This window comes from Littorina saxatilis, linkage group LG10, assembly GCF_037325665.1.
Source record: "Littorina saxatilis isolate snail1 linkage group LG10, US_GU_Lsax_2.0, whole genome shotgun sequence".
In the NCBI taxonomy this organism is placed as follows: domain Eukaryota; kingdom Metazoa; phylum Mollusca; class Gastropoda; order Littorinimorpha; family Littorinidae; genus Littorina; species Littorina saxatilis.
Window position 1 is genome coordinate 41,994,303 of NC_090254.1, and position 21,114 is coordinate 42,015,416.

The following is a 21,114-nucleotide window of genomic DNA, read 5'->3' on the forward strand; positions in this document are numbered from 1 at the left end:
GTGTGTGTGTGGTCGCAAACACATCTCCTCTCCCAAACTCCCATCTGCTGGAAAGGCCTACGCCAAACTCCTAATGAGTGGGTTGTGTTTGTGTGGGTGTATGTGGTGGTATGGTGGGGGGTGGGTGTGTGTGTTTGTGTGTGGTTGTGTCAGTGTGTGTGCATGTGTGTGTGTGTGTATGCAAGTGTGTGTGTGTGTGTGAAGGAAGAAATTGTTTTTACGGTATTCTTTGGCAACCGTTTCCATTTCCATAATCAACCCTGGAACGTTTTTAACTCTTTCAAAAAACAAAAGGCAAAACATGACTTTACAGACTTTACAGACTATACAGACTTGACAGACTATACAGACTATACAGACTTTACAGACTATACAGACTATACAGACTTGACAGACTATACAGACTTTACAGACTATACAGACTATACAGACTTTACAGACTTTACAGACTGTACAGACTTTACAGACTATACAGACTTTACAGACTATACAGACTTTACAGACTTGACAGACTATACAGACTTTACAGACTATACAGACTATACAGACTTTACAGACTTTACAAGACTATACAGACTTTACAGACTATACAGACTTTACAGACTATACAGACTTTACAGACTATACAGACTTTACAGACTATACAGACTTTACAGACTTTACAGACTATACAGACTTTACAGACTATACAGACTATACAGACTTTACAGACTATACAGACTTTACAGACTATACAGACTTTACGGACTATACAGACTATACAGACTTTACGGACTATACAGACTATACAGACTATACAGACTTTACAGACTTTACAGACTTACAGACTATACAAGCAAAGATACTCCTCCCAGACATCCAGGCAACGCAGCTCCAACAATTTCCAGCAAATAAAAAGCCTTATGCACCTGTATAACTAAAAAACAAACAGCATTCAAACACAAAACAAAACGGAAAAAGTAAGCTACACACAACCTAAAATGTTTTGCGTTGTAATCGGAAACAATTTTTTAAAAATTTATTGTAATTATTGTTGGTGTCATTGTGTTCACACAGGATGAGGAGGAGAACCTTCAGGTGGCCGGGTTCCACATGGAGACTGCAGTCAAGGGAGCTTCTGCACAGGGAGCTGGCTTCCAGCTCAAGTTTTAGGCATTATCAAGAACAAAACAAGAAGCATTGCAAACATAGAATGGTCATGGATCATGGGTTATTCCTCGAGTTACATCTTGGAAGAATTCAACAGAAAGTGTTATCAAGGAATATGATTCTTGATGAAGCTGAAGTACAACAGAAAGTGTTATCAAGGAATATGATTCTTGATGAAGCTGAAGTACAACAGAAAGTGTTATCAAGGAATATGATTCTTGATGAAGCTGGAGTACAACAGAAAGTGTTATCAAGGAATATGATTCTTGATGAAGCTGGAGTACAACAGAAAGTGTTATCAAGGAATATGATTCTTGATGAAGCTGGAGTACAACAGAAAGTGTTATCAAGGAATATGATTCTTGATGCTGGAATGCCGAAGAAGAAGATTCTTGATGAAGCTGGAGTGCAGTGGAATATTCAAAATTACTGTGGAACTTCCCTTGTAAGACCCTTGTAAGACCCTTGTAAGACACAATCAGTTGCCAAATTTTGCAAATACAGGTCTTAAGAAGGCGGGAGTCTTAAAATGGAGATAAGTTTACAGAGGTTGTGATCAGGTGGATTACACTTTATAGTATCTTTTTTGTACGCACCTGTTCTTGTGCTTGCGTGTACACACGAAGGGGGATAAGGCACTAGCAGATCTGTACATATGTTGACAATCGGAAAAAGCAAAGGGAGGTTCCGCTGTACTGTTTTTCTTTCCATGTGAACTGGTAGAACAGCCAGGCCACAACTTGCTGTAGTTTGCTCCAGTTGTTGAAAGGCAGCAATCCGCAGAGATCACTGTAGTGTCTGTATCTGTCTTGTCAATTTAAAATGCTTGTGCTGGCAGATTGTATCTAGATTGAGAGATGAGGAAGGAAGGGCAACAGAAAGAAAGACAGTGAGAGAGAGAGAGAGAGAGAAAGAGAGAGAGAGAGAGAAAACACAAATGAGAGAGAGAGAGAGAGAGAGAAAGAGAGAGAGAGAGAGAGAAAACATAAATGAGAGAGAGAGAGAGAGAGAGAGAAAACACATAAGTGAGAGAGAGAGAGATGGAGAGAGAGATCGGACGAATGGTTTACTGAACAAGACCTGCCTGTGACATAAACGTTTTTGGTGAGACTTGTGAAAAATGAAGTAATTCTAACTGTGTAAAAGTGGTAAATGTTGACTAAGTAAAATAATGCTGTGTAAAAACTGCAGAAAATGTACATATATTGGAGAGTACTGCCAGTAAAATGAAGAGATGGTTCTGTGTACACTGAACTTCAAAGAAACTTATCAAGGAGCAAGACTCTTGTCTTATTTGAGACTTGACTTTTCTGCTCTTGAATGTATGTACTTCCTTCGCTTGTACAAAAATCAAAATAAATTTGTACACTGACTTCTTTGATGCCGGTTTTGTTTTTTTCGTAGGAGAATGCATGTTGATTTGAAAATGTTGGCTGTTCTTGAAACACCGAGAAAGAGAGAGAGTAAAAGAGAGAGTTGGGACATCAAGAATAAGAAAGAAACAACCTACAACACTGATTTCATTCTGATGATTTATTATCTGGTTCAATCACAAGAAATCTAGTAACAAACACGCATGTACACACACATGTACTCACACACACATATATATATGCATCACACACACACACACACACACTGTCACTCTCTCTCATCACATCCATAATGGCAAGCAAAGCAAACCTTTGAACATTTCATCAGTAAGAAAAACAAGAAGTGCAGTTCACTGTACCCTGGCGTGTTTTGAACATATTTTACACACACACACACAACTAATAAAGCAATTCTGCCAGAGGCAGACTAAAAAAGACTATATCACAACAGTACCATGCTTGAAGTTTTGAAAATGTAACAACTGTGCATTAGCTCTGCTCAATCCCAGTTACTTTCTGGGTCTCTCCATCTCACTCACTCTTTGTCTCTCTGTCCGCCTGTCTTTTCATCTCTCTCTCTGTCTCTCTAGCTGTCTCTTTGTTCTCTCTCTCTCTCTGTCTCTCTAGCTGTCTCTTTGTTCTCTCTCTCTCTCTCTCTCTCTCTCTCTCTCTCTCTCTCTCTCTCTCTCTCTCACACACATACACATACATACATCAGCAGTGCTATGATTTTCAAAATAGTTTCAAGATGCAAATTCGGATTTGAATCTGAAAGTTAGTAAATCACAGAAAACAATGAACAAAGTTTGATAAAGCACAAAAACAAAAACGAATGTGTGGGACTTAATCATCAGTCACAGGTATAGGTGCATATGTTTCAGCCGCTTTAGTTTTATAGTATGTAAATGGTGCCCCATACAAGTCTTGTTTAAAGATAGCTTCCTTACCATGTAAACCATCATGTCAACCAATATCGACCTATCCAGTCTTTTACATAGGGTAAGGGCATCCTTCCACTTGCACACACACACCAAAAGTCTACACGGTACACCCTGGCTGTTTTCTGTGCACCGTGCCCCCGCCCAATTTCCTCTGGATTCATTTTCCAGATGGGCGCTGTATGCTACAAAATCAATTGTGATAACACAAAATTCTGGTCTGGACAGGAGGCTTTTTTAGGCTGGAGGTGTTTGGTAAATCACTAAATGGTATTTGTCCAAGTCGCGCTCAGGGCTCCTGACCTTTTTAGGCTGGAGGTGTTTGGTAAATCACTAAATGGTATTTGTCCAAGTCGCGCTCAGGGCTCCTGACAGACGCTCTACTTGGGGGGTCCCGGGACCCCCACTTTTAATGTGTAGGAGTGCCCAAGGACCCCTTCAGGGGATTTTTTTTAGAGGGTCCCAAAACCAGGAGGATTTTTGGAAGTTTTATGAGACCTTCACAAAAGTGCTCTGTCACATCGGTAAGATTTATTCCATAATACTGCATGGGTACAGATCTTGCAGAAAAGGCTTTCGTCTTGAAAATAGTAGTCAGTGTTCCTCCGAGACCGCACTAGCGGTCGAGGTGAAGAATGGCTGGCTGTCAAGATCTGTGTAAAATGTCATATTTTGGTCAAAAATACAAATAACATTTGTGCATCATTCACTTTATTTTTTATTTTTTAAGAATTCCTTTTCTTTTAAGACTGAATGCACACAAACAAGCACTATTTTGTAGTCTCGGCTATTCGCCTTTGGACTCTGACGTCAAATGGCTCAAAGAAGGGAAATCCAATGTTCAATCGATACATTGTCGTTAGGCCTAAAAAAAAATAGGTGTGGTTACGGTAACCCGACCTACCCTATTTTTAGGGGCCGACCCTATAGCTTTTTATTACATTAATTTTGTCCAAAAAATGAAAACAAGAAAACGAGTGCAGACAACGCAATCGTCATGCAGACGACAGACGATGCAAGGGAAATAACTCCTTCTACTAAAAAGGCCCAACAGACGCTTGCCATGACAAAAATGGCGGCATCTTCTTCGGTTGTGAGTGCTTCACGCTTGGTTGCTCTGCTATTAAGAAAAAAAAGTAAAAAAAAAAAAAGGTGATTGCCTACCTTCCTACCCTATTTTTGTTGGCTATGTTACCCCACACCTATTTGTTTTTTGGCCTTAGCAAACGAAGGAAGGAAGATATAAATGATGTCTATAAAATAAGAATCATACAACTTTTCAGCTAACATAGATGTATTCAGTATTCAGCAGTTCTACCTGAACAAAAGTTAATACAAATTGTATTCTGTAACACAGTTTCAGCAGTCTTGAGACATACATACACATGCACTCTCTCTCTCTCTCTCTTTTTCACACCTCTTTAACAGAGTACATTAACTGTTAACACATCAACAATAGACATCTTCCATGGATGGACTGCATACTGAATAATTATAAAGAATGACTCAAATTCGCCACCCTGGCCAAAATGTAGTCTTGGTCAATGTACGAGGTATGCAGACATGTTTACCCCCATAAGTGTTTTGGAGTAATGCTCAGCCCCAAAAATAGTAATCCTGGCACCAAAATAGTAATCATCCAGCATTCGTCGCCAATTACAACGCACATGACAACTGTGTCTGCGAAACGCAATCATGCACATATATCCATCATTCACAAACAAAACACATCAGTTTTGGTAGTCCTCATAATTTCAAAGAAGATCACATCAAAAGCACATGCATCACTGATTCTTTTTCTTTTGCTCGTAGTAGGCCTTTTTCAGTGTGTCAAGCGCTTCTCTACTGTACTTGCGCTTGCCGAATGAGTGAGGGCGAGACTTCACCACTAGAAGGCTGACTCCAGCTCATCAGACAGACATGATCTCTGGTCAGTCCTGTGCTTTTTCACCCCATTTTGCCATTGAAAAAACCCAATGCCAAACAGGTGAATTAATAAAAAATAAAAAAAATAAAAAAAATAAAAATGTTAACTTTTTTTTTTATTCATGAAAATCGTAGTCTTGACACGGATAGCGGAATGGCGTAATTTTTGCAGAAAATCGTAATAAATTACGCCAAAATCGTAAGGGTAAACAGGTCTGGACCGTATGCTGAATAAAATGTCAGCGGAATGCATCAGATTGCGAAAATCATTCTTGCACAGATGTAATTCACTGTATGACACTGTATTAATATGTTTGAACATTGTTCCAGGATAAAATATGATGATCAAACTTTGACTTCACACCAAACATTGCCACAAGCACCAAATTATGCACACTCTGAGATTCCGCTCAAGCATAGACAAATATTTTGTGATTACAGTAAAACAAAACAATTAGAGCTTTTTCTCCTTGGGAAGTGATGAACCAAAACCTTCTTCTTCTTCTGGGTTCGTGGGCTGAAACTCCCATGTACATTCGTGTTTTTTGCACGAGTGGAATTTTACGTGTATGACCGTTTTTTACCCCGCCATTTAGGCAGCCATACGCCGTTTTCGGGGGAAGCATGCTGGGTATTTTCTTGTTTCTATAAACCACCGAACTCTGACATGGATTACAGGATCTTTTTCATGCGTACTTGGTCTTGTGCTTGCGTGTACACACGGGGGTGTTCGGACACCGAGGAGAGTCTGCACACAAAGTTGACTCTGAGAAATAAATCTCTCGCCGAACGTGGGGACGAACTCACGCTGACAGCGGCCAACTGGATACAAATCCAGCGCGCTACCGACTGAGCTACATCCCCGCCCTACCAAAACCTTTATCACACAACTTTGAAAATGTGAGCCCAAAAATCAGTCCAAAAAAAGAGGTCAGAAAGCGGATTGGTTTTTTTACCCAGTAAAAGAAGAGAAAATCAGCTGTATGCACTTCAGTGAAAATAATGTCTTGCTCTCTAAACAACACACATCACAACAAAACCATCACCAGCACTTGCTAACAGTTCTTCGTTATACCTCACTTACCCCTTTCTTTATTTGGTGTTTCTTTCTTTCTTTATTTGGTGTTTAACGTCGTTTTCAACCACGAAGGTTATATCGCGACGGGGAAAGGGGGGAGATGGGATAGAGCCACTTGTCAATTGTTTCTTGTTCACAAAAGCACTAATCAAAAATTTGCTCCAGGGGCTTGCAACGTAGTACAATGTGTTACCTTCCTGGGAGAATGCAAGTTTCCAGTACAAAGGACTTAACATTTCTTACATACTGCTTGACTAAAATCTTTACAAAAATTGACTATATTCTATACAAGAAACACTTAACAAGGGTAAAAAGAGAAACAGAATCCGTTAGTCGCCTCTTACGACATTCTGGAGAGCATCGGGTAAATTCTTCCCCCTAACCCGCGGGGGGGGGGGGGGACTTACCCCTACAACTGTTTCCCTCCCCCCACTCCCCCAGCCCCTCCCCTTCCCAACCCCCTCCCCTTCCCAACCCCCTCCAAAGAAACAATAAACAACGCAACAAAACTGAGTTAAGAAAAAAATATCAACAACAGCAACAGTGCAGTCTATGAAAAAATGTTTTCTTTGTTTGCAGTCCTTTTTCATAAGTTGAAAACAAAAGAAAAATACACATGCATACAAAATAAAACGCAGTATAAAAATTAATTCACATGGATCTGATGTTGATCTGATTATTTGTTCTGGGTGTGCCTTCAGGAACATAACATTCCAATGGAATTAAATCACTCAGAAAAGGAAATTGGACATTAATCACAAATGATCTCACACTGCATGGCTTATATAATATACACAAAACGAAACACCAATGTTAGTTTAAGAAAAGGAAGGCAAGTCTGTGTAGCAATTTCAGTCTTGGGACTTCACAGGAGATAAAATGCAAGATGTTGTTGAGCGTAGTAGCACTAATAACACTCACAGGGCCACTTCAAACAGAGAAATTGACTCACCCAAATGTGGTTGTTTCTTGGGTTCAACCGTTTTCAATTTATTCCCCCCCCCCCCCCTCCCCTCCCCCCCCCCTCCCCTGCCCCATACCGACAACCGTCTTGGCAGATACGACACATTTCGCGTTTTCAGAGGAATAATGTATGTTCACACTGTCACACAACAAACATAACAACAAAAATACAATACTTGTTATGTAGAATCATTGTGTCATTGTCACAAAACCATCTCCAGAACGTAGGGTTTTGAAAGACAGACACAGACACACAGATAGGGCCAAAAAAAAAAATAGTCTGTTTAGGGTAACCCGACCGACCCTATTTTTATCGCGTGACCCTAGACTTTTTTTTGGCATTTGGGGAAAAAAACAAACAATCTTTTGGTTTTTTTGCAAAATAACGTAAAAATATGGTTTTTGGGAGAAAAAATAAATAAATAAAAAATAAAAAAATCCCGACCTACCGACCCTATTTTTTGGGCCTATGTTACCGTAAACAGACCTTTTTTTTTTTTTTGGCCTAGACACAGACAGAAAGTAACTCCACCAAACAGCAGAATAATACTGTGCCAAAACAGCTGAGTCATCAGCAGTGGCTGCATCATAAAAGATTCCAAATTTACATTTTCTTTGCCAAAATATTTCACCAGTGTCCCCTGTGCATTTTGGTTTCTGAGCAGGATCACTGTGATGCAGATAATTTGTGACCCTCCACCACAGAATGAGTCGCATGTCACCTCGCGCGGTTCTGCGCTAGGCATAATATAAGTCCGGGGGGTGTCTGGTAACAGTGTGAGGGTCACCATAGTCACAGGCTTATAACTCGAAAAGTGTTCACTCTTTTCTAAAACGGGTTTCACCACTGGATAGAGCATAAAAAACTCTGTAAGAAAATGTAAAAATATGAAAATCATGAAAAGGTGACATGTGACTCATTCCGTGGTGGAGGGTCACATTTTACCTGGTTGTATGACTGCACATAAATTTGTTCTTGTTTTATTTTTAAATCACAGCAGGCTTTGTGTTGAAGCACTGGTTTTCATAGGTAAATGTTAACTTGAATCACAGATGTAAAAAAACTGATGTAAATTTACTCCTTTTGTCCTCTACAATGGTTCAGTTGAAGCTTCCATGGTGAACGCCGCTCGATAAGAACCGGTCCTTTCCTCCACAACCACATCAAAGTATCCTCGGCGTTTTTTTCACTATACATTTGTGACCCTCCACCACGGAATGAGTCACATGTCACCTTTGCATGATTTTTATATTTTTACATTTTCCTAAAGAGTTTGTTATGCTCTATCCAGTGGTGAAACCCGTTTTAGAAAAGAGTGAAAACTGTTTGAGTTATAAGCCTGTGACTAAGGTGACCCTCACACTGTTACCAGACACTCACCGGACTTATATTAAGCCTAGCGCAGAACCGCGCGAGGTGACATGCGACTCATTTCGTGGTGGAGGGTCACTTTTAAGCTTTCCATAGCGACAACCTGTGTATAACAATCTCTTCTGGACAGTCCCTTGGGTGGTCGGTATATGCAGGTTTGACTGTGTTACAATTGTCTGAAAAGATTCTTTGGCACACAGTAGACTGTAGTGTACACAACATCCTGGCCTCAAGAAAGATTAAGAAACTGTGATAGATAGTATAGTACAGGGGTACCTGTGATGTAACGCCCCTCCCATGGGATGACATCTCTCAACAAAGGACATTTCTGTTGTCCCTTTGTCTTGACGGAAATATACCTGTCGTGACAGGCCACCTGCAATACATGGACACTCTTGGCTTGTCCAAAGGGTGTCTTTTCAACAAAGGACACCACTGTATACTTTCTTCTGGTCAGCCGGATTGTTTCAAGTGCAAGGCACCTTCACTCTTTCACCCAACAGAATACATCTGGGTAAACTTTGTTGCACGAAATTTCGATCCACGAAAACTCCTGACAAATCACAGCCACAGCAGATATTTTCAATCCAGCTCCTCCAAATGTACAACGCTTTTACTCTGCAGACCGGCAGACTCGATGGTCTGGGAGAGATTGTCAAAGCGTTGCCGTGGCGTTGCTAGGACTACGATGTGGTTACTGAAATCCTCCCCAGAAACTTCCTCTGCGAAGAGTACGATACACCTCAGCTGGTCGCGTTTGTTGAAATACTGCTTGTGCCGCGTTCCGTCCGTGGGGATTTTGATTCCCAGGAGAATCTGTCCTTCTGAGGAAGGTTTGGGCGCCTCGTCCATCTTATAGTGAGTGAGACTGGTGTAACTTCGGTCGTCGGCCGACAGTTCTGGAGAGGCAGCGTTAGAGCTGGTCGAAGATCGGCGCCTCATCCGTCGCTGCTCCACAGGTGTGCTGCGTGACACAGGAGACGTCACAGAGTCTCGCTTTTCATGCGCTACGCCTGCCGAACTTTCCTCCCGCGACCTTCGCCTCCCTGCGGCAGAAGAGTTAACGCCTTCACTGTTTATTCCATCCCATTCGACAGTCTCTTTGGAGTCTTTGCGCGAGTTTTCCACCAGCGCTTGGTGAGCGAGCTTGGAGGTTAGGTAGTCCAGCTCCTCCTTGCCTCGTTCGTGGTCGTCTGAGGTGTCGCTTCTGGTCGTGCTGACCGGGTCAGGATGCAGGGAGTTGTGGGTTGGACTCATGGAGCTGATATCCGGAAGGACGTGGTATTTACCAAGCGAGGACTGAGGTCGCAGTGTTGTCATGGGTGGTAGGACCTCTGTACAAAAACAGAATTGTAAAACAACGGAATTTCAAAAAATAAAAATAAAAAATAAAAATTTGAGTCAAAATTGTTTTTTAAACAAAAATCACAGAATTTCACCAAAAAAAGTCATAAAACTAGAATATTTGTTTGTCTGTTCACTTAAAAGACCGTTGGGTCGAAATATCTGTGAATGTATTGTTTTGTCAATAACAAACGTTCCAACAACCTACCTTTCTTGTTTTTTTATTCTGAATTTTGGAACGTTGGCAGTCTCTTTGTTACATTTAGTCAAGTTTTGACTAAATGTTTTAACATAGAGGGGGAATCGAGACGAGGGTCGTGGTGTATGTGTGTGTGTGTGTGTGTCTGTGTGTGTGTGTGTGTGTGCATGTGTGTGTGTGTCTGTGCGTGTGTGTGTGTAGAGCGATTCAGAGTAAACTACTGGACCGATATTTATGAAATTTTACATGAGAGTTCCTGGGTATGATATCCCCAGAAGGTTTTTTCATTATTTCGATAAATGTCTTTTATAACGACATATCCGGCTTTTTGTAAAAGTTGATTGAAATTGATTGAAATTTTGGCCAAGCAATCTTTGACAAAGGCCGGACTTTGGTATTGCATTTCAGCATGGAGGCTTAAAAATTAATTGATGACTTTGGTCATTAAAAATCTGAAAGTTTTAATTAAAATTATTTTTTTATAAAACGATCCAAAATTACTTTTATTTTATTCTTCATCATGTTCTGATTCCAAAAACATATAAAATAATATGCTATATTTGGATTAAAAACAAGCTCTGAAAATTATTATATAACAAGAAGAGCAAACGCTCGATCGAGTCACTTTCGCAGTTCTGAATATTATATGAGGCATCAGATGGACAGGAAGAAATTGCTATTCACAACACAATGAGTCACGTTCACATAAAATTTGAGCCCGGTCACTTTTATAGTTTCCGAGAAAAGCCCAACGTTAAGTTGTGTGTTGCCGAACAGAAAAGGCTAGTTATCTCCCTTGTTTTTCTGATAACGTTCGTAAAAGGCTACAGATGTAAATACTTTGATGTAAAGAATAATCCTACAAAGTTTCAATCACATCCGATGAACTTTGTCAAAGATATAAAATGTCTAATTTTTCCTTTGACGCTGACCTGTGACCTTGAAAAAGGTCAAAGGTCAACGAAACCATCGTTAAAGTGTAGAGGTCATTGGAGGTCACGACTAAACAAAATATGAGCCCGATCGCTTTGATAGTTTCCGAGAAAAGTCCAACGTTAAGGTGGTGTCTACGGACGGCCGGACAGACTAACACTGACAGATTACATAGAGTCACTTTTTCTCAAGTGACTCAAAAATTATGATTAAAATTAAATTTCCAAAATGTTTTAAAAACAATTTCATCTTATTCCTTGTCGGTTCCTGATTCCAAAAACATATAGATATGATATGTTTGGATTAAAAACACGCTTAGAAAGTTAAAACGAAGAGAGGTACAGTAAAGCGTGCTATGCAGCACAGCGCAACCGCTACCGCGCTAAACAGGTTTGTCACTTTCACTGCCTTTTGCACTAGCGGCGGACTACGGTCATTGTGAAAAAATCCAGTGCGTTCAGTTTCATTCTGTGAGTTCCACAGCTTGACTAAATGTAGTAATTTCGCCTTACGCGACTTGTTTTTGGATTTGTAAAACAACGGGTCATGAAAATGCACCACTATGCAGATAACAGTGTTTTTGTTGTTTATGTTGTCATTTGATAAATAAAGAAAGCAATAAAGTTTAGTTCAACAAAAGCAGTATTTGCCACCTCTTTGGAACTGGTTTCTACACTTGAAAACAAACAAACAACAGAGATCAAACACCAACCAAACAGCAACAAAACCACTACCTCTATCATCATCACAAATAACAATGACAAGTGTACAAACACAACACAAGGCATATCTAAATAAAAGTCCACAACTGTATGAAAGATTCAACCATTTCCATCAGTTCACTGAATTGTCGTTTAAGTGCAAATTAGTTCCCCCCCCCCCCCCCCCCCCCAAAAAAAAATCCATCACAAACCTTCTTGATCAACCATATAGTCTTGTGAAGATCGCTGTGAACTTTGCGGCCTTGAGCTTCTGGCGCTGGGTGGCCTTTGACCTTGACTGCTGGGTGGCCTTTGACCGCTGCGTGACCTCCGTCTCACGCTTCCAGGTCGTGACGTCCGCGGAGTAGCGGGGGGTCGTGGGGAGGCGGGAGGAAAGCCGTCAGTGCCATCAAGAGCCTCCCTAGACCAGCGTCGGAGTGGCGAGGAATGCGGTGGTGATTCCCTCGAGTCGAACCTGTGTGGAATGAAAGTATTGAGAGTGAATGGGGTGCAGTAGGATCTACCTTTTGAGAGTGAATGGGGTGCAGTAGGATCTACCTATTGAGAGTGAATGGGGTGCAGTAGGATCTACCTTTTGAGAGTGAATGGGGTGCAGTAGGATCTACCTATTGAGAGTGAATGGGGTGCAGTAGGATCTACCTATTGAGAGTGAATGGGGTGCAGTAGGATCTACCTATTGAGAGTGAATGGGGTGCAGTAGGATCTACCTATTGAGAGTGAATGGGGTGCAGTACGATCTAAGATCTGAGATTTTAAGATCACCCCTCACCCCCAAATTTAAAGGTGGTCGTCTACATTTTTGCTTTTTTATATTTAGTTTTGACTAAATGTTTTAACGTAGAGGGGGGAATCGAGTCGAGGGTCGTGGTGTATGTATGTGTGTGTGTATGTGTGTGTGTGTGTCTGTGTGTGTGTCTGTGTGTGTGTGTAGAGCGATTCAGACTAAACTACTGGACCGATCTTTATGAAATTTGACATGAGAGTTCCTGGGTATGATATCCCCGGACATTTTTTTCATTTTTTCGATAAATACCTTTGATGACGTCATATCCGGCTTTTTGTAAAAGTTGAGGCGGCACTGTCACACCCTCATTGATTGAAATTTTGGCCAAGCAATCTTCGACGAAGGCCGGGGTTTGGTATTGCATTTCAGCTTGGTGGCTTAAAAACTAATGAGTGAGTTTGGTCATTAAAAATCGGAAACTTGTAATTAAAATCTTTTTTTTTTTATATAAAACGATCCAAAAATAATTGCATCTTATTCTTTGTCATTTTTTGATTTCACATACATATAAATATGTCATATTTAGATTGAAAACCAGCTCTGAAAATTAAATATATGAACATTATGATTAAAATTAAATTTCCGAAATCGTTTTAAAAAATATTTCATCTTATTCCTTGTCGGTTCCTGATTCCAAAAACATATAGATATGATATGTTTGGATTAAAAACACGCTCAGAAAGTTAAAACGAAGAGAGGTACAGTAAAGCGTGCTATGAAGCACAGCGCAACCGCTACCGCGCCAAACAGGCTCGTCACTTTCACTGCCTTTTGCACTAGCGGCGGACTACGTTCAGTTTCATTCTGTGAGTTCCACAGCTTGACTAAATGTAGTAATTTCGCCTTATGCGACTTGTTTCAATAATCTTATGGTTAGATTTCGACACTAAATTATGTCAAATGATGAATGAACCATGGGGAAAAAAGTTATAGAAAAAAATATATGTAAAAAAAGATTTTATTTTTGGGTAGCGTGACTCACGCTTCCAATATTTTGTTTTCTGTTTGCTGAGAACATGTGCTTTGCCTAAAAATACTGACCAATCAAATTCATGTCACTATGCTTATAGCCACGCCCAAACTAGTGCAGCAACAGTTTGACACTGGAGCGCTGTCCACGCTTTTTTTTAAACGCACGAAATGCACGGGATTTGAGAGGAGTTTTGCGCTTGGCATTTTCCAAATAAGGATATCCTACTATGAGTACTACTCTGGAATACTACAATGAATTTTCAAACGGCTACACTGGCTTCGTCTTTCCTGATCGAAAGGGGGTGTATTGTTGATATTTGTAGATAATAGACTCTGCATTTTAATGGTCAAATGGCGATTTCGGTATAAAAATGTAGACAAGGACCTTTAACATGTAGACAAGGACCTTTAACATGTAGACAAGGACCTTTAACATGTAGACAAGGACCTTTAACATGTAGACAAGGACCTTTAACATGTAGACAAGGACCTTTAAGACTTCCTCCCTTTCAAGACCTTTTTGTTTTGATGATAAAGAATATTCATGTTCTACAGGGTAACCATTTTGCCTCTTAAGGACTTGACATGTTAGATATGATAAAAAAAACCTTTAAAAGTCCTTTTTTTGTTAAGGACTCCCTCCCTTTTCTTACCTGATTTTCCGAGATTTTTTGAAATCTTAAAAAGGGGTACTACTTGTCTCCGAAAACCTCCGAAAACCCCATCTAGACTAACTAAATCTATCTTCAAAGTGAAATATTGGACATGCCTGTGAAAAGTATGCCTGATTCATGCTACATGCACCCTTATATTTGTGCTGAGAGCCGGATTATCGAAGAAATCGATGCAACAATTTCAATGCAAGGGAAGTAACTCTTGTTACTCGAAAGCACAAGTATTGATAACGTCATGTGATTAGTGCTTCCGCTCCTTCGTAAATCCTCGCACAAACACGAAAATAAAGCCATGAACTGTGAAAGTTGCAAATATAAATCATGATTGCAAACAATTATGTAACAAAACACAATCTAAGAACGAATTTTCTTATTTCTGATGAGGTTTTCGGGGTTTTTCGGAGACAAGTAGTACCGTTAAAAAGGGTGTCCCACTGTATATTGAAAAAGCAGTTAAACCAATCTGCAGACAAAAATGTAATACTGGTTCGCTTTCTCCATAACGGGGCTGGTTCAAATTCGTATTCTTAATGGAATTCCAAAACGATCAATGGAAACACCCAAAGTCAATCATGGCAACAAGGGTGCGCCATCTGAATGTGTTTTCTCCACTGCCGGGGAACATTCAGGCTGATCCAGTGTGCTCTGATTCTTGCCTGAATTGTAAAAACCTTCATATTTTCCCTGTTAGAGTTCAGGAAGGGCGAATGAAGACTTAACTCACTTGTCGGAAGCCACGTCAAGCATGTGCACGGCCACGACCGGGCCGGAAGGGATGACCCCGCGCGACATGCCTGACTTGTACGCCGGCTGCTGTCTGCTGATGGTCGGGTTTTCCCTCACTCGTCTCACTGCTAAACAAAGTAAATACATGGACATAATTATATAGATATATAATCGTACAGTCAAACCTCTGTGTGTGTCTGTGTGTGTGTGTGTGTGTGTGTGTGTGTGTGTGTGTGTGCGCACACATGTATGTGTGTGTTTGTTCGCACGCATAAGAGAGTGTGTGTGTGTGTGTGTGTATGTGTGTGTGTGTGTGTCAGTGTGTGTGTGTGTGTGTGTGTGTGTGTGTGTGTGTGTGTGTGTGTGTGTGTGTGTGTGTGTGTGTGCGCACGCGGGTGTACAAAGAGAAAGAGAGAGAGATCGAGAGAGAGACGTGACGTGTGCAGTATGTAAGTGCGTCTGTGTCTGTGTGTGCCGGTGGATTTTTTAAATTTTTTTTAAAGACAATAAGTTCAAAACGCATGTATATATCAAAGTGCTACATTGCACCTCACACTTTTCTCGTGAGACAATTTGACTTCAGAACGAAAGGTGAAGAAGTCAAAATGGAAGACACCGACCGCGGCATTAATTGTTTAGTCTTTGGATTCAGTCTCTGAAAAACGACAGACTTTTAAGTCACAAGTGCAACAAATGAAAAGCTTACCTTCTGTTCCCTCATAGCTAAACACAGACTGGGAGGGAAGTTCGTCAGCTACATTTTCTGAAGAAAAGTCCGTGCGAAATGCGTCGTATCTGCCATGACGACTGGCGGAGCTGCCGTGCGCCATTATTGTTTACAAATGCGCTCAAGACTGTGCGTGATTGTGATTGGATAATAATCGTTCTGATAATGAAATGCTACATTTCCAATGAAATAACATCTTCATAATATTTTAATTAACAAGAAAGGTTCAATTACCAGGTTACGATTGGTAAAAAGTTGTCTTAAAAGCAATTTTGCGGCAAACGTAAAAAACAACAACCGCAGTGCGAACCTAAACTGACCACTATCACAAAGCTAGCCGAAAGAATATCTCTCCTGAAAGAAACACGCGACTGAACTTCATACAGTTTTTAACAAGTTTTTAACGGGTGCAAAAGTTTGTCTCCTAGTCCCATTCGAAAAAAGAACATTTTCTTATAAAGCGATACCAAAACTTGACAGAACACACACTATCTGACGCCGTGTGTTTCTTTCAGGCGAGATATTCTTTCGGCTAGCCGCTCGCGAAGCTAGGAGGCGAGATTGTCTATGAAACGGTTTAATGGCTAGCTACGCATTGGTTGATTCCGAAAAGGTCGTCTGCACTGGTCGGTAAAAATACCATGGACAGCCAATCGGATCAGCTGTGTGGCCGCCATGTTCAGTTCTCGCCAAGCGAGCAAGCCCAAAGCTACCTAGCGTCGGCTAGTGTCACTCGCGGCGAGATCTTCCCAAGAAACGGTACTTCCTCGCCCCACTCCCCAATCAGTCTCGCCTGTAAGAAACATGGGACTGCCTTTACCGTCACAGCAGACAATAACAACAGAACTGTGTAGGCGTACTTGATTTTAGTCCAAAACAGGGAAACTGACAAGAAATTTTGATAGAATTGAATGCAGTGTATTTGTTGTTTTAGTGATAATGTATATAAACATCTAGGACTGTTTTCAGCATTGTTGATAACATGTTCTGTTTGATTAAGGGTATTCAGCTGGTATTTCCTTGTTTTTTACTACCTATTCATTCATGTTTTTATTACTTAGTTAGTGGAAGAATCTCAAGTTTTGTAATGTATGTGTGATGGTGTATGCTTTTAATTAAGCGTTGTTGACTATGAATGTAGATGTAAATGCTTGTATAACTGTGTTTTAATTTTAAATGTGTCAAGCGCAAAGAGCATAATTGTAAAGTTATGATGTTGCTCTATATAAATGCTCATTTATTATATTATTATTATTATTATTATTTTCCATGAACTATACAACCGCCGCGCATTATTCAATCGCCTGCGCAGGTAGACCACGGGGGATAACCGGCTATACAGTGGTAAGCTGGTGTACGGTGAGTAACACTCGATTCGGCCTGCATTTTCCCGTTTTACCACAAAGTTGTTGATTTCTGTCTGGATTAAAGGTGACCTACTGCATCTGCGATGACTAACTTTGTTTCGAAATGCATAATATGTTGAAGAAGGATTTGCGTTTTCCCGTATTTAAATGTTAAAACGAGAAATCGTGGTGACGAAGCACCGGAAATGGCTGCTCGGTGGGTTTCAAATGTAGAAATGCGCTTGTTTTTACAAAACCAGCTCGTATTCAGCTTCGGTACGGGAGTCTTAGTGACAAAGGAATCATACTTGATGCAAAGGAGTGCTATTGTCGGGTTGGAATCATTCGTTAGAGCGTGCAGGCGAGAGGCGGTCAAATATGCGAGATGATCGTACACCGGGTTGAAGACCGTCGCGAATGGGGCCTCAGACGCATAATCCGGTTTGATGCATAATTTTCTGTTAAACTAGACTTTTACAACATTCTCAGTCTCTGTCTCTCTCTGTCTCTCTCTGTATCTCTCTGTATCTCTCTGTATCTCTCTCTCTCTCTCTCTCTCTCTCTCTCTCTCTCAGCAGTCTCTCTCTGTACGTCACTGAACAGTCGTCGGTTGCTAAAATGCCCCCCCCCCCTACCCCCTCCTCCCCCCCCCCCCATCCCTCCCGACTAACATTCAATACATGTATAATGTTGAATAGGAGTGGCTGTCATCTGTTAGCCAGTCAGCAATACTTTGAGGGGGAAAGGAGGCATATGGTTAGGAGGTAGTCGTCCTTAGCGGATTATGACTTTATTCAGTCAACGAAGTCATTCGGCGCTCAGTGTTTTCTGGGTAAAAAGAAGAATAAGTGTTTCCCAATAATGCCGCGGAAAAATATGTAAACATTTGCTTTGGAAAACCTTTGCTGCGGAAAAAACTATGCTTCTGCGGATGATGACATTAATTCAAAAATGCTGCAGATAAACCGGTTTTTGGCTCACGAAGTGTAGCCTATGCGATGCTAACTTTTGTCTGTCTGTGCGTGCGTGCGTGCGTGCGTGCGTGCGTATGTATCATATATGTATGTATGTATGTCTGTGGTAGAAACTTTAACATTTGAAGACGTCATATTACATTGACGTCACATTATGACGTACGAGGGTTAGACGTCACGCGATGGAATTACTGAAAGTCTCGGTGATTGTTATTTTGAGCGGGCCGAGACTATTTGGCAGTCGTGTCCATGTAAGTAGGCTACATGCAGACAGACAGATCTAGATCTAGTGTCTCGCTTTCTTGCACAGTTTCACCTATGCTCTTTCTGTGTGTGTGTGTGTGTGTGTGTGTGTGTGTGTGTGTGTGTGTGTGTGTGTGTGTGTGTGTGTGTGTGTGTGTGTGTGTGTGTGTGTGTGTGTGTGTGTGTGTGTGTGTACTGTGTGTGTGTGTGACGGAGTGATTGAGTTTGTGTTACTGTTTGTCGATTTCTTACGTGAGCCTTGAAGGCTTCGCCTCTTGTTTTACATCATTTCTGTGGGTTTTTTCGCCGGAAAACTGAAAAAGTGATAATACGTAAAGCTAAGGAAAATTACATCCTAATGGTTTGCCTCGTTTCCATCTGAAAGTAGTTTTTCCGCAACATAATGTTTACATGTTTTTCCGCGGATTTATTGGGAATACTTGTTTCTTCCGAATAACCTGTGACAGGATTTTTTTTACCCAGAAAAAACTAACGATCTTGTTATGTAGCGTTTGTATCCGCCGCCGCTCCCCCCCCCCACCCCCCCCCCCCCCCTCAGGATATAATAGCTTGCTCCACAGTGCCCCAATCAGAAGCAAGAATACTTTTTGAAGCAAATCGAAAACGAAGTGGACTACTGCGTCCGTCTATGCAAATTTGATAATGCTGCTGACAAGGTAAGTGTGTTACCAGCGTAATTTTGCAACTTTGAACTTCCGACAACGAACTCATTCGGCGCTCCGAAAATTCTCGGTAATTTAGGACGAGTCCATCTCTCAACAGAGAGACAACTCAAGTGATAATGAGCAAGTATAAAAGGCCGCGGAAACAGAGACTACATATCCATCCTTTTCGGATTATGACTTCATTCAGCTATTCTGCGGAAAAAACCCAGAAATACAGCAGAAAAACGGGGTTTCTGCAGCATTTCTGAATAATGTTATCATCCGCCGAAGCATCTTTTTCCGCAGCAAAACATTTTACTGCAGTAAAATTGAAATAAATAATGCTGCGGTAAAACGGTGCTGTACGTCGTTTTACTGCAGAAAACCTTCTTACATTTTTTCCGCAGCATTTTGTACTAGCTCATGATAATATTGGATCACGTGAGTTCCCTCTATGTTGAGAGATGGACTCGTACAAAATTACCCGGAAAACACTAAGCGCCGAATGACTTCGTTGCCTGAAAAAAGTCATGATCCAGGACAACTACCTCCTAACCGTGTGCCTCCTTTCCCCCAAAGTATTGTGTATTGTTCTATGCTGGCTGGCTAACGGATGACAGCCACACCAATTCAACATTATATTGAAGGTAAAAGTGGGGGGGGGGGGGGGGGATTAGCAACCGACGACTATTCCGGCAGTGACGAAACAGTGAGAGACTGCTGAGAGACAGAGACAGACAGACAGACAGACAGACAGACAGGCAGAGACAGAAAGAGGAAGTGAGAGAGAGAGAGGAGAGAGTGTTCGAATATCTAGTTTAACAGAAAATTATGCATCAAACCGGATTTTGCGTCTGAGGCCCCATTCGCGACGGTCTTCAACCCGGTGTACGATCATCTCGCATATTTGACCGCCTCTCGCCTACACGCTCTAACGAATGATTCCAACCCGACAATAGCACTCCTTTGCATCAAGTATGATTCCTTTGTCACTAAGACTCCCGTACCGAAGCTGAATACGAGCTGGTTTTGTAAAAACAAGCGTATTTCTACATTTGAAACCCACCGAGCAGCCATTTCCGGTGCTTCGTCACCACGATTTCTCGTTTTAACATTTAAATACGGGAAAACGCAAATCCTTCTTCGACATATTATGCATTTCGAAACAAAGTTAGTCATCGCAGATGCAGTAGGTAACCTTTAATCCAGACAGAAATCAACAACTTTGTGGTAAAACGGGAAAATGCAGGCCGAATCGAGTGTTACTCACCGTACACCAGCTTACCACTGTATAGCCGGTTATCCCCCGTGATACACTGGTTGAGTGAATAGGATTCGATCAAACTTTCGCACAAAAACTCAGCTTTTTGAGTCATTGAATAACTGAAGAAAGGAGGAATACTGAAGCTCGCATTTTTCATGATCCGCTAACTTCGACCATTATTTTTAATAATCACTGAGACTCGGCATGTAACCTCTACATATGGCATGACCAAAGTAAGGAGAAATTGTCATGGGATGTGGAAACAAAGCATGGGAAATTCACCATGGGCAGAATAATCAACGCAAGTCTAGAAGTTGTAGAACTATATTTTGTTTCAGTCTTGGCAAGGCCAGTTTTGTCCAGTTCCGGAAAAGACATCACGAATTTCACCCTGCCTAGACAAAATACCATGGATGAAAACGTATGTATCCCGTGACGCATCAAAGCTAAAATTTGTTTTGAAATGTCTTTACAACGTACAGATAATTTATAACAACATAATCGTCATCACAAGACAGGAAAAACGCATACTTTGTTTGTCGTCTGCTACAAATCTAGTCTTGTTGGTTGACGGAGTGAATAGAAGCTTCAATCGTACCTTCATCAACCGGAATAAATGCTCAATCCGCTGTCATTTCGCAACTGAACATTGTTTTTTTTTTCTTTAACTTTTTGGTTAACATTGAAACGGCAACCCAAAAGAGTGTTTCAGCTGTTTCAAGACACAGGGTCAGCTACTTCT

General features: G+C 41.1%; 2 protein-coding genes across 5 annotated transcripts in view; one reads left to right on the plus strand and one right to left on the minus strand.

Annotated features, from left to right (window-relative positions):
- Positions 1-2,521, plus strand: part of LOC138978845 (cyclin-dependent kinase 11B-like) — a 44,860-nt gene extending 42,339 nt beyond the window's left edge. For all 4 annotated transcript variants that reach the window (XM_070351633.1, XM_070351635.1, XM_070351636.1 and 1 more), the window contains one exon: positions 1,057-2,521. In XM_070351633.1, coding sequence (XP_070207734.1) covers positions 1,057-1,152 — 96 coding nt within the window. In that variant the 3' untranslated portion in view covers positions 1,153-2,521. The remainder of the gene's footprint in view (positions 1-1,056) is intronic.
- Positions 2,522-7,871: 5,350 nt separating this feature from the next.
- Positions 7,872-15,985, minus strand: LOC138978855 (UBX domain-containing protein 10-like). Its single transcript, XM_070351660.1, has 4 exons — positions 15,860-15,985; positions 15,152-15,281; positions 12,189-12,451; positions 7,872-10,133 (listed from the first exon to the last, which is right to left on the minus strand). Exons 1-4 carry the CDS (start codon positions 15,981-15,983, stop codon positions 9,382-9,384), a joined length of 1,269 nt encoding a protein of 422 aa, XP_070207761.1. The 5' UTR covers positions 15,984-15,985; the 3' UTR covers positions 7,872-9,381.
- Positions 15,986-21,114: the final 5,129 nt, after the last annotated feature.